This window comes from Thunnus albacares, chromosome 12, assembly GCF_914725855.1.
Source record: "Thunnus albacares chromosome 12, fThuAlb1.1, whole genome shotgun sequence".
NCBI lineage: Eukaryota > Metazoa > Chordata > Actinopteri > Scombriformes > Scombridae > Thunnus > Thunnus albacares.
In genome coordinates, this window is record NC_058117.1 from 24470283 (window position 1) to 24483532 (window position 13250).

Here is a 13250-nt window from a genome sequence, read left to right on the forward strand (position 1 = left end):
GGAAAGTGAGGGGATTAGGGGAACCTAGCAGGTCAGGGGTAACTAGAGCATTCTCCTCACTGCCTATGGTTAAGGAGGCAGCAAACAGGTAATAGACACACAGTCATTCCTTGCATTTATGGCAGACATTTTATGGGCAGCTAGAAGCCAAACCAAAAGGTCAGACATCATTAGAGTGGTGGTAGATGTTGCAGAGAGATTCCTTGAGGGTGTATACCAGGGCCCAAAGGAGCTGCACAAATACATGAGGCAGAAGCAGGAAGTGTATGAGAGAGGGAGAAGAGAAAAGAAGTGTACCGACAAGAGTGAAGATTGCATTGAAGAAGGAAACATGAAAATATATGAATATGACTGTTAAGCTGCTGATGTTATACATTTTACGATAAAATGCAAGGAGTTTGGTTGCAAATAGGCAGAAATTTAAGAGATTTGTAGATGTATTTAAAGATCAAACAGATGTGTTGTGTGTTCTCGAAACTTGACAAAAGCCATGTTTAGACTTTGTGTTCCCAGGGTATGAAAGTGTCAGACATGATTGAAATGGAAAAGCTGGAGGAGGCTGTGCAATATTTATAAGATTGGATGTACAGTACCAGAGGGTGAAACTTAAGTCTACACTAGAATGCGTAGTAGTAAGGGTATGGGGAAAGCATGGACGGGTAAACATAATACATTTTTCCGATCCCTGTTTGCGAATTAAAATGAGGGGGTTAAGGTGCAAATAGGGACCCCGGTCATTTGGGTGGGTGACTTCAATGTACACAACCGTACAGTTGTGTGCAGTAAAATAAAAGATAATAATAGGAACACTTTAGAGGAATTTATGGACAGGTGTGGGTTAATACGTTTGAATGACCCTCTGAGTTCAGGGCCATCCTTACACGCAGTTAGATTACATGTCACCATGCACACATACACATATACAGTACCATGTCTTTGTGCAATGTGTAGAAATATAATCAAATGTATTTATTTACTTTTCAAAGATATGACTGTGACATACAGGTTATCCATCTTCTGTGTGAGCAAGGTCTGGGGAACAGTCCAGTACGGATTAAGGAGAACCACATCGAAAGTGGCTCCAGCGGATGCTGCCTTCATGGCCATTTCTAGCCTGCTGCCACAACATTTCCAGGAGCCCGCAAAACCTGTGGTACTGCCCAGCTACAAGTGGCTCACTGTAGTTTACAGCCAAGACATCCTCAACAGGCTGGGGGGTATCAAGGCTAACATAACACAACATACGGATCCATTTTAAAAATGGATTCCACTACAAAGGTTAGAAAAACTATTTGAATAGCTGTAATGTCACAATGTCAAAAATAACTAATAAGTTACAGAGTGCTTCACATAAAGAAACAAGGAATAACAAAAATGCTTTTGTATGAAGGTGAGTTTTAAGAATGGTCCAGATATAAGAGGCAAAACTGAATCAGCCGTCCTGATCTCCTCATGTACCAGGCGGCCAGTGTTGATCCTCCTGTTGGCCTTTATGTGGACAGTGGCTACTGCAAGGAGGTGGGAGAGACTAAGCTGAAGGCCAGATTCAGTGGGTGACCAAATATCAATGTCCGGTTAGACATCTGGCGTTTCATGTGTCGTTTGGCAGTGGGATGCACCACTGTTGCACATCAGCTGTACCCTATTTTCATGGCACGCGTATTACCCTGCATTTTTGAATGGGATGCAGCTGATGTTGCCAAATTGAGAAGGGCCAAGAGGGCACAACTAACCCAGCGGGACTGACCTGCTCTGACTGAGAGGGAACTGGACTGACACATCAAAGGATGAACTTGCACTGGACTGCAGGAGAAGGACCCGCAGAGAGGAGACATGAGCCGCAAGGGGAACGATGGCCTCGGTGTTCCTCTCCTTCACACTGTCAGGATGCAGCATATCTGACGTGACCAAAGGCGGTATGTGGAGTGTATTCAGGACCCTCCTTGTGTGGCATTGGAAGCACCAAGGGAGGAGTCCTATTTAAAAACTCTGTGGTGTGCCAGAGGGTTCCACATCTCTGGAACTGTTTCACTGCCACCTGAATTGATTCATTCCAAGGTTTGTGCTAAATGTTCATGTTGTTCATGTCCACATATTTCTCTGTGATAAATTACTGTTTATTTATAATTGTGTATGAGGGTTAAGGTCAGAGGGTGTCATCCTGTTTTGTTTGTTGTAAACCTGTGGGCCTGTAAAGTCCACGGAGACTGTAAACAGTGATTTGTGGCTCTAAATACATTCAAACTTGTAATTACAATAGTGTTTTCTTTGTTGACACTGTTTATTTTTTACCTTGTAGCAGGAACCTCTTATACTTAACATCCTGTACTGTTCTTTCCTTCAGGGAACAGCGCAAACACCTTTAACTACTAAATTTACCTGTTGGAAGGACTAAATTGCTGTAACCAAGGCCGGGCGGCTGCTGCTGTCTCAGCTTCTTCTTCTCAATTTCGTGGTTTAACATTTTCTTGGGGGAGCTCATTGGAATAAAGTACTTGCTGAGGCAGAATAAGAAGCCCCTACAAGACATGCACCCTAATTCTGAGGAGACATCCTAGTTGCTGGAGGAGTCAGATGAGAATAAGCCTATGGAGGAAGATGAGGGATTCGAGGAATTTGTGGGAGGAGGAGAAGCCACACTTGCAGATCTAGTGGTTTCTGATGACACCACAGAGGTCTTCTCGGACCCTAGTGCCTCCGCTCCAGCCTCCATCTGCTGTACCTCCTCTACAACCTCCATCTGCTGTGCCTCCATAATTAAAGCTCATAGACACAAGGAGATTGTGATGCTGCAGAGCCAGTCTCGAACAGCCTTAAACATCAGTTTTATTTTTCCAGGCTGTGGATCAGCATAACATACCCCAAGTGGACCATGTGGACGAACTTGCAGTACCTGGTAGAACGACATACACAGACAGGACTAATACTGACCAACCAGCAGTTCTATCTATCTATCTATCTATCTATCTATCTATCTATCTATCTATCTATCTATCTATCTATCTATCTATCTATCTATCTATCTATCTATCTATCTATCTATCGTCACTGCCACAAGATTACACCTTTGAACAGAGACATACCCTGACCTGCAACCTAATCCTGACCTGCGGGAGGCAACAATGTCCCTCAAAGCACCTAACCTACCGGAAATGAAGAAGAAGAAGGCCCTACGTCACATCCCATCTCGGATGCAAACCCAAATAAATAAATCTCGGTGCTTCGGCCCCCTGCTGGAGCTCTACCTGTGAAACAGAGAAAGGAACAAGCCTAATTTAATTTCCCCTCTGCAGGATGTCTTTCCCTTCCTCTTTTGGTATGCAGGTGGCAGCTATCATGGATGTGTTGGCGAAGGCTGCAGTCGCAGAAATAACGAAGCTGGTGGATGACGGGATCGTGTCTCTGCGCCTGGAGATGTGTCGGAGGGACAGCGAGCTTCAGGAGCTCAAAAGAAGTTTAAAATCGATGGAGGTTGAACTCTGTAATGCTCAAGAAGCAGCCACAACCCGAGCTAAAGAGGGCAAACAGGAGCAGACACCGACCGGCATTCAGGTGCCAAGTAAAGGTGAGCAACCACACCAAACTTCATTCAAAAAAAATAAAAATAGAAAAATCTGAAATTACGATTTTAGATGCTTACACAGTTTCTTGCCTGAGAGAACAGGAGTTATGTTGAATCCGGGAAAAAAAACCCCGCTCATTTCAATATTTTAATTTAATTAAAAGTTTAGACTGCATAAAATCCAGATAATATAAATAAAAGATGTTTGCTTAATCTTTATGTCATCAGGAAGTCATTTCATTGAGATTAAGATCTCTTTTCCAAGAGGGACCTGAGAACAAGAAACATTCATAAGGAGATAATCAGCACAAAGAAACTACACAATAAACAAGGAATTAATAAAAATACAAGAATTATAAAATAACAGCTTTAAAATCTCTAAGAGGAATGTAAGACTCAAGTTTGAGGGCAGTTTGCAGTTCAGTCCATTTAAAAGCTGCATAGTACCTGAAACTACCAACATTAGTGTGAACATGAAGGATATTTAAGGTTAAGTTGTTACTGGATCATGTTTCTGTAGTTAGTAGATTTAAATGAGAGAAGAGATATGAGGTAGTTTGGAAGCTTCAACAGTAGAGCTTTATAGATGAATAACATGAGATGGCTTTTCTTCTTGACTGTGAGGAAGTCCAACCAACCTTGTGATACAAAGAACAATGATGAGTATGAAATTTGTCATTTGTGATAAAGCACTATGATACACAACTGCCGTGAAGTGTTGATGGGGCAGCGTGACAATACAGAATATCTCCATAGTCAAGGACAGACATGAAGGTTGACTGCACAATAGTTTTACTGATGGAGGAAGACAAACATCCTTTGATTCTATACAAGAAGTCTGTGTGACAGGAGAGGTCGAAAAATTAAGCTAACATATTTTTTTATATATTTGATTCAAATGAGCTCCATGCAGTTATGTCTGAAGATTATGAATTTGAGGAAAAGACTGTTATCGGATGTTGATACCAGAATTGTTATTAGGACAGAAAAAATTGAATCATGTCTCTTGTGGACAAGTCCAAGGTTAAAGAATTCATCCTTAGTGTTGAGTAAATGTCACATCGTGTTCTTCAGATATGGACACCCTTCAATAAACAGGCTAAATAAATAGCAATGTAGCTGTACTGTTTAAATGTTTAAATGTTCTTGCTTTGTTTGCTTACATTTGTTAGTTATTAGCAGTTAGCAGTTAAAGGACGGGTTCAGAATTTTTCAAGTCTGTCTTAAAACAACAGTCCAGGTGTCCATATGAACAGAGAAAGAGGTTTTCCTCACTGTAATCGTTCTTCCTGTTCATACTGACTGTTAAAAGATCCCCTTCAAATGTGCTCTCAATGTAAGTGATGGAGGTCAAAATCCACAGTGTCCACACAGTCATTTTGTGCAAAATGCATTAAAAGTTGATCTGAAGCTTATATGAGGATTCAGCAGTCTGAGTTAGTCATATCAAGAGGATATCTGACACATTTACAGTCTTTTTAGCATCAAATTCCCTCTTTGTGTTTCCTCAGACAGTGTTTCCATGTTGAGCTGCAGTTGAAGCACAGTAACAAAAAGAGGGACTTTGGCTCTAAAAAGACTGTAACATTGAAAGATATCTACTTGATTTGACTTATTTGGACGTCTTAAGCTTCATATCAGCTTCAGATAAACTTTTAAATACATTTTTGCAGAGACGGAGGACTGTGGATTTTGTCCCCCATCACTTACATTGTAAGAAAATCATGAAGGGATCTTCTAATGGTCAGTATGAATAGGAGGAATCATCACAGCAAGAAAAACCTATTTCAATGTTCATTTGGGCTCCTGACTGTTGTTTAAGGCAGACTTGAAAAATTGTGAATCCGTCCCTTTAATAGTCAAATTCATGTGTATCAACATTTTTTTTTTCTTTTATCTTCAGATGAAGAAGACCAGGAACGGCCTGCAGTGTATCTGGAACCGAACCCTGGTGATTCACTCTGCGAGCCCCAACTTGGAACAGAAGAGATCAATAACATGAGGCCAGTGGTGAAATGTGAGCCAGCAGATGAACTTGCCACCCAGGAAACAACTGACAACATTACAACAGCAGCCAATAACTCCTGCTTTGATGCTCGAGAGCCAGACGATCAGATCTGGCCTCCTCCTGCTTGTAGCATGTTTGAGGAAAGCTCAGTTGAAGCAGTGCACGCAATGCAGCAGCAAATACCGATTTTCTCCTCTCACCCCGAACAATTTGCTGCTCATAGAAATACAGAAAATTCCTATAATTCTTCATCGACTGCAGTAGAAGAATTTGCAGATGATTCCTTAAGCGTGCCGATAAAAGTAGAGGTTGAGATGCGACCTATGTGCATGGGAAGCACCGCTTCAGAGTCCGTTCATAGCGAGCAGTTCAGACATGTTTCACAGCCCGCAGTCAGTCAGTCTATTTCACGTCAGGCGGGTCCGTCACTAGCAACGCCTAACGCGCAGAGGACGGTGGGAATGTCGGGATCAAACGCAGAAGATCACATCCTCAGTAGAAACAACTATAGAGCAAAAAGGCTACTGAATGTGTGGAGAGCAAATCAGAAACTGTTCATCTGCTCGGTCTGCAACAAAGGTTTCGCCCGCTTGTCCCAGCTTGAGGAGCACAAGATCACCCACGAACCCTTCAAACCTTTCAGGTGCCTCGAATGCGGGAAATCTTTTACCCAGAAGACCCGGCTGAAAACGCACCAACGCGTGCACACGGGAGAGAGACCGTTTAGTTGCAAAATCTGCGGCAAGATGTTTTCGAGGCAGGACAACTGCCTGAGACATGAACGTTTCCACAGCGGGGTGAAGCCGTACAGCTGCGGGCAGTGTAGTAAAAGCTTCACAGTGCTGGGTAACCTCAAAATACATCTAGAGACTCACCTGCACGGACGATAGCGCTCAGTTACGGGGACTCTCGCTCTATAGGTGTCTAAGAATTTGCACAAATTATTTATCTTGCCAGGGTATTGTTGTTTAAACTAAAAATAAAGCATTGAATGCAACAATAAAAATGTCTACCTTGCATTTCAGGGGCCAGAGCAGGGATGCTGGCAGTGTTCAAACCATGGATGAGGAAAAATGGGATTTCCATAGTTAATAATTCCTCTAACCAGTGCGTTCATATACTGGAAATGCAGACTAGGACTGGGCAATGCATTTGCTCATTCTTTATCATATATCTTTGTGGATTTTTTTTATATCCCCTAAATATTACTTTCTGTCTAATTATAGTTTTAAAGGTTTATTCCGCTCAAATACTACTTTCTGTCTAACGTTTTGTAGTGTTAAAGGATTTTTCCACCCAAATACTTCTGTCTGTTTACCTTTTTTATAAGCAGTATTCATTCCACCTGAATCCTTCTTTGTGTCTTACTTCTTATAGTTTTAAAGGACAGACAGACAGACATGTACACACAATCACTCTTTCTAAATAAAAACCCCATAGAGTAACTGTATCTTAACAGGAAGCTCAGGATGTGGCTTGTTTTTCCAAAATAAAAGCCCCAGATAGTAACTATATCTTAACAGGAACCAAAGGATTGGACCTAGTTTTCCAAAATAAAAGCCCCAGACACTAACTGTATCTGAACAGGAAACTAGGAATGGACCTAGTTTTGCAAAATAAAAGCCCCAGGCAGTAATGTTTATTTATTTATTTTTTAATAAAAGCCCCATAGAGTTACTGTATCTAACAGGAAGTTCAGGATGAGACTTTTATTTCAAAATTAAAGTCTTGAAATGTTAATAGGAGCTTACCTGTGGGCCACAGATGAGGCTGGAATTTCAGTTTAGTGATTCATTTGAGATTTCTGCTTTTTTGGCAATGCTTTGCAATTTGTTCTTCTTCTGTATGTTTTTTGGTTGACTACTACTTCTTCATACTTGAAGCTACAGAAGCCATTCAAATGTTAAACTTGCTCTTTTAGGACATTTATGCGTCCATTCCACACTTTTTACTTTTCTACTTTTTAAAATATGAAGCTCTTTCAATAATTTAGCAATGCATAGCAATGCATTTCAGCTCATAGATTCCTTAGAAAATGCAGTTTAGTTTCCAACTCTAGCAATTCATTTCACATTTCTGTATTTTCAGTAATACTTTGCAACTCTCAGTTCTTTGGGGCCGATGCCTTTTCTGTTCCAATGTGTTTAGCAGTTCAGTTCATCTACATAATATTAATACAAAGCATTTGTTCTTTTAGCCTTTTTAGGCAATTTATTCCAACTTCCATCATTGAAAGTATTATAGTTCAGCTTCCAGCTTTTCTATCAATGTATTTTAACTCTTAGCTTCTTTAGGTAACACAGTTCAGCTTCCGATGTTGCCAGTTTTACATTTCAGCTTCCAGGTTTTTCAGCAGTGCAGTGTATTTGAGCTTTCAGCTTTTTGAAAAAATAAAATTCATTTCAGATTTCTGCATTTTTAGCAATGCTTTGCAATTCATTTCAGCTGTCAGCATTCATACATTTTCTGCAGGAAATGCATTTTCTAGTTCGTGTTACAGTCCTAATTCCTAATCATTCCAGTTAACAAGGACTTCACAATAAAATGCTTAAATGACTTTTTAAATACAAAAAGTAACTCTGATTTACCAATACAATGGCTGCTCTCTGGTGAGTCAGGTGATTTAGGCCTCTTTAGTCCTAGATGTGCACCAAACACATGAATATGAACCTTTGATTAGTTTACGGCCAAGTGAAAATGTCAGAAATATTATATGGGCAGGACATGCTTCTCAGGGCAAGCTTTGCAAAATATACACATGCATTCACACTATTGTTTTCAAAGGTTTATTTACGATACAGGACAGGTGTGTGGAAACACAGCAGAGCACTGCTAACGATGCTAGATGCAGGGCAGGTGTGTAGATGGGCAAAGCAAACACAGGAACTTAGGAGGGAACACATCAAAAAACACAAAACCCAGAAAACACTGAACTCTTCATACTAAACTGCCACAGAATAAACATGAATACAACTCAAATAGCAAAACAACACTACAATCTTTCATCTGCAACAAACAAAACCAAAAACCCCAAAACACAAAAAGTGACAGAATGTCAATGGGAGGAATGTTTGCCAGGTGGTATCTCAAAACCTAAAAGTGCTAAAGTATTAATACTACATGGGCAGGTGTCCCATGTGGAGATGCTTAACATATTAAAATATGGGACCAATAGCGCCACCATGTGGTCAGTTATATGCTTACATAATTCATGAACATGAGGGATCAAAATATTTGCACAGTGTTTTCCTTGGACAATGCTGATTCAACTGATATAGGCCACGCCCATTTGCGCCCAGAAATGTTCTCTGCCATTTAGGATTTTTTGCTTCTAACCTTAACCAAACTTGGTAAATATCATATTTAGATGACCCCGGACAAAACTTATGAGTTCATCTCTTGGCATCACTTTCTGTTTGTCTGTAATTGGTTGCCAAACTTTTGAAGGTGTGGATGATGCTCTTATCTCCACCCTGTAATCATGAGTAAAACACCACCATACTACATATTAACTGCCATATCTCTTAAATGTAATATACCATGGTAACCAAATTCTGCAAAGTTGTACAGATGGGGATGCTGAACAAGCGTCGTATCTGGGGCAATGCTTTGCAAGTTATTTCAGCTGTCAGCATTTTCACACACTTTCCACAGGAAATGCATTTCTAGTTATACATATCGTCACAACAAACAACAAATTTAACATATCCTTTATAATGTTTGTTCATCTTATTTCTTTAGGTAAAAAAAACCCAACAAAACTCGATGCATCCCGGTAGCCTACTGGTTTAGTCGCATGCCACATAACCGCAATGTCCACAGTTGGATTCTGGCAGAGGAACTTTGTTGCACGTTATACTTCATTTCTCTTTCCTCATTTCCTGTCATATCTCATCTCTCCTTCCTTGTGTCCTGTGATCTCTCTCTACTGTCTCTATCTATTAAAGGCATAACATGCTGAGAAAATATGAAAAAACTAAACAAAACTCTAAGATATCTTAATTGTTATTAGACTCAAAAATCAAGTATTGTTTGGGCTTTAATAAAAACCCAATATTGCCATAAAGCAGTCCTGCTCACTGATTTCCAGTATGGCTCACAATGGTCTTCTACACCCAGAGATATTTAAGAGATAACTACCATACAACAAAATCTCTGATGGTTGACAAATATATATATATCTACTCACAGTATATATATATATATATATATATATATTATATACATATCACTCCAACCATACCCTAAACAAATACTAAGCATTTATTGTCATGATGGTCATCTCAGCTCCTACAGAGTATCAGGGGCTTCTTGATGTCCTTCTACACTTTCTCACAGGGACACAGGAGGATGTCCTCCTCCAGATAGATTTACAGCAGGGCCACAGTTTTTCTAATTGTATTATGATCTTGCAGTACTCAGAGGGTTTTTTCCGTGCCTTTGAAATTTTTGGTATCTTCTCCCTGATTGGTACTTTTTGTCTTCATGATGTAGTTTTTGCCAGGAAATCAATCAACAAGCTGTTTGACTTTAACCTGAAATCACTTTTTCCACCATGATTACACATAAGTGATCACCATTCAACTTATCAAGTGTGTCATAGTAAAGGGGGTGTATACCTCTGCAATAGTTAATAGTTTGTTAAATCATCTGTGGAGATTTGTTTTAATTTTTACATTTGTATTTCCATTTTGCCTCCATTTCATATTCCCTCGCTAGATTTTAAAATGTGTACTTCTACTTCTACTGCTGAATCATTGTTAAATCATCTGTTGTAGGAAAGGGACACTGCCCCTTTTGATGTGGGAGAATGGGCTGTCTGATCAGAGGACTTTGTGTTTGTCAGGTTCTTGAGATATGGTTGTTAAAAACTGGTACTGATTAGAATTTGTTGTTTAGAGAGCAGACAAGATGGCTAAGTAGAGCCATAAACCTCCCTGTTATTCCTCTTATCAGCGTCTCTATTCCTGAATGTTAAATAGAGGTTTTCTTTGTTTGTTTTGGTTTTTTACTTTTATTTAGGGAACTTTCAGGAAGAGCCCAATTCTCTTTTACAGGAAAGCCTTGATCACACTCCCATAGTTACACATATTGACACTTTGAAGCTCCACTGGACCAGTTGATTTTGCACTGGATCAAACCGGCAACAATCCCGCCTCTTTTATACTGCATATACTAAAATATATATAAAATATATACTTATAAGTACATAGAGGTATATAAGTGCCTGATTCCCATTTCTTTTTTCAGACTTGTTATAAAAACATACTGTAACTTGTCTTTTTTTTTTTTTTTTTTTTACTGAGCCAGTTCACAATGTTATTTGTAAAAGGTGGCAAGAAAGAGAATACTACTCAAGTACAATACATGTTCTGTCCTTTCAATTTCTATATTTCAAAACATGCCATTGTCAAATTCTTGTATAAACAACAGAAACTGTTTTGAACATCACCTCTTCTAGTTTGGAGAATCAGTATAGTAATATAACATATATCATTGTTTTTTTCATGCCAACGTAATATTTACAGTATGTAACAACACTGTCGAATGTCAATTTTAAATGTTTTTGGATTTTTAAATAATTTAAAAGTAATGAATCAATATGATTACTCAAACCCTCAATAACAAATGTGTTTTTCTTCTTGTTCCTTCAGTTGGATGTTTGAGTTTCACTGTGCTGAATGATGTATGTGCAGAGTTTGACACTAGAAGGCTGTTTTCACATTTATTTGCTGAAGAAGGAAAGCTTCTCTGTGTTCACTTAAAATCTCAGTTATAGGCGTGTATCTACGAGTATGATTTATGACATCACAACCATTTTGGAACCAGTTGTGGTCCAGTGTGCAAGTTACACAAGTATGATGTGGACACTTGAAGCCTCCAGTGCATGTACACTGAGAATGGACTTTACAGTGAAGTAGGAAACATCTTGTGTCCAGCAGTTCAAACTTTTAAATTAAAAATATTTTCATTTTCATCAGTCCTGGATTTTTCAATGATAGAGAAGGAGGAGATGTCAGTTTTTAAGAAATTTAAGAACTTTCTTGTGGAAAAAACATGTCAGACACCAATTATTATTCAAAGCAGAGTATTTTTTTTATGTCTCCAAAAATCTGGAGATCTTTTAGAGAAATTTGAAGAGAAAAATCCCTCTGGGTGATGTGAACAGATAGCTTCATACTACCCCCTTTTCTTTATTTTATTTAAAATAAAAGTACTTATTTTTATTCTATTAATCGTATAGTTCACATACAAACAAAAACATGTGACATGCAATGTTTTGAAATGTTTCTTGGTTAATAAAAAAAGGGAGAACCTCTCATGTGCTTGTAGCAATGTGCGTTGCGCGTTTTCCCCAGTTGTTACGGTATTTGTTTCATGACTTCCGTAAAACGACGACTTGTGTTTATTGTTTATTCCAGCCGCTGCTGACTCAAAGCTGGCACACATCAAAAACCAACACAAAGTTAACTACACAGCTGCAGTTTGTGACCGTTGAGGAAACGAAGCTTTCGGAAGCACTGAATCAATATGAAACAGTTGCACTGAAAATGGTTCACTGCTTAGAAGCATTTGATATAATCAAAATGGCGCGTCTGCTGGGCAACTATTGGTATTACACTTATATGGCTGAATCGAGATGAAACATTTATACAATGTTCAATTTAAACAATTATAAATGGTCTTACTGCTTTCAGCGTTGTTATTTTGTTCAATCCAGTCTATTAATAAATGAACACAGAAAACACTTAGGCGTGATAATATAATAAAGGTAACATAATAGGCATGACTTCACTTTCAATTGGTTGATACATTCAACATGGGAACAGGACATGGGGTAAAAGCAATAATAATAAATAAAAATAAAAAAGGAAAGAGGCAATAAAATCAGATTTCTCAAAAAAGTCTTGGAGCATACTAACTGTATGTGCATTTCTAAATTCAATTGTGAAAAGTTCAAACAATGGGTGAGACCTTGAGAACTTGGATTTACAGATGTGAAGTTTAAATTTTCCTAGTAAAATTAATAAATGGGCAATCCATTTAAGTTTCTCGTTTTGTTTTCATAGTATATACAACCTTGGCTTCCAGCTTAATTGAATCGTTTGTTTGAGTGTCAAACTAATCTTCATTTTTTACCCCCCAGAATCCTGTATACTGATATTCATAAAATAAATGTTTAGTTGTTTCTTCTTTATTTGTACAAAATTCACATTTGTTAACGATATCCACAAATCTTGAGACAAATTTGTTGGTGGGATATATATTATGCATGGTTTTGTAATATAATTCTTTCAATTTGTTGTGGATAACAAATTATGGGAGAAGCCGTGTTGTTTCCCAGTGCATGTTAGAAAAATGGGAGTTCCACACAAATCCCCATGTGGAGTAATTTCCCCTTCCTTTTCCTTATCATTTCTTACATGTTTATTAGCACATTTGTGACTTTAAATATTTATTTAATTACAGGACCAGTGTGTAGAATTTAGTGGCATTTAGCAATGAGGTTGCAGATCGAAACCAATTAGTAACCCCTCCCCCCACACCTTTCAGATGTGTAGGAGGACCTACGGTGGCCACGAAACTCAAGAAAAACATGAAAGGCCCCCTTAGAGCCAGTGTTTGGCTTGTCCATTCTGGGCTATGGTAGAAACATGGCGGTGCAATATGGTGGCCTCT

The 13250-nt window shown here is 38.8% G+C and overlaps 1 protein-coding gene across 1 annotated transcript; it reads left to right on the top strand.

Moving 5' to 3' along the window:
- Positions 1-3182: 3182 nt before the first annotated feature.
- Positions 3183-6576, top strand: LOC122993615 (zinc finger and SCAN domain-containing protein 21-like). The gene is made up of 2 exons (XM_044367925.1): positions 3183-3565; positions 5466-6576. The coding sequence occupies exons 1-2, from the start codon at positions 3295-3297 to the stop codon at positions 6458-6460; spliced, it is 1266 nt and encodes a 421-aa protein (XP_044223860.1). The 5' UTR covers positions 3183-3294; the 3' UTR covers positions 6461-6576.
- The last annotated feature ends 6674 nt before the right edge of the window (positions 6577-13250 follow it).

Excerpts from the sequence above, each read along its gene's own strand:
- LOC122993615 (XM_044367925.1), top strand. The coding sequence starts at position 3,295 with ATGTCTTTCCCTTCCTCTTTTGGTATGCAGGTGGCAGCTATCATGGAT. Across the intron at positions 3,566-5,465 it reads CATTCAGGTGCCAAGTAAAG|ATGAAGAAGACCAGGAACGG; the intron begins GTGAGCAACCAC and ends TTTTATCTTCAG.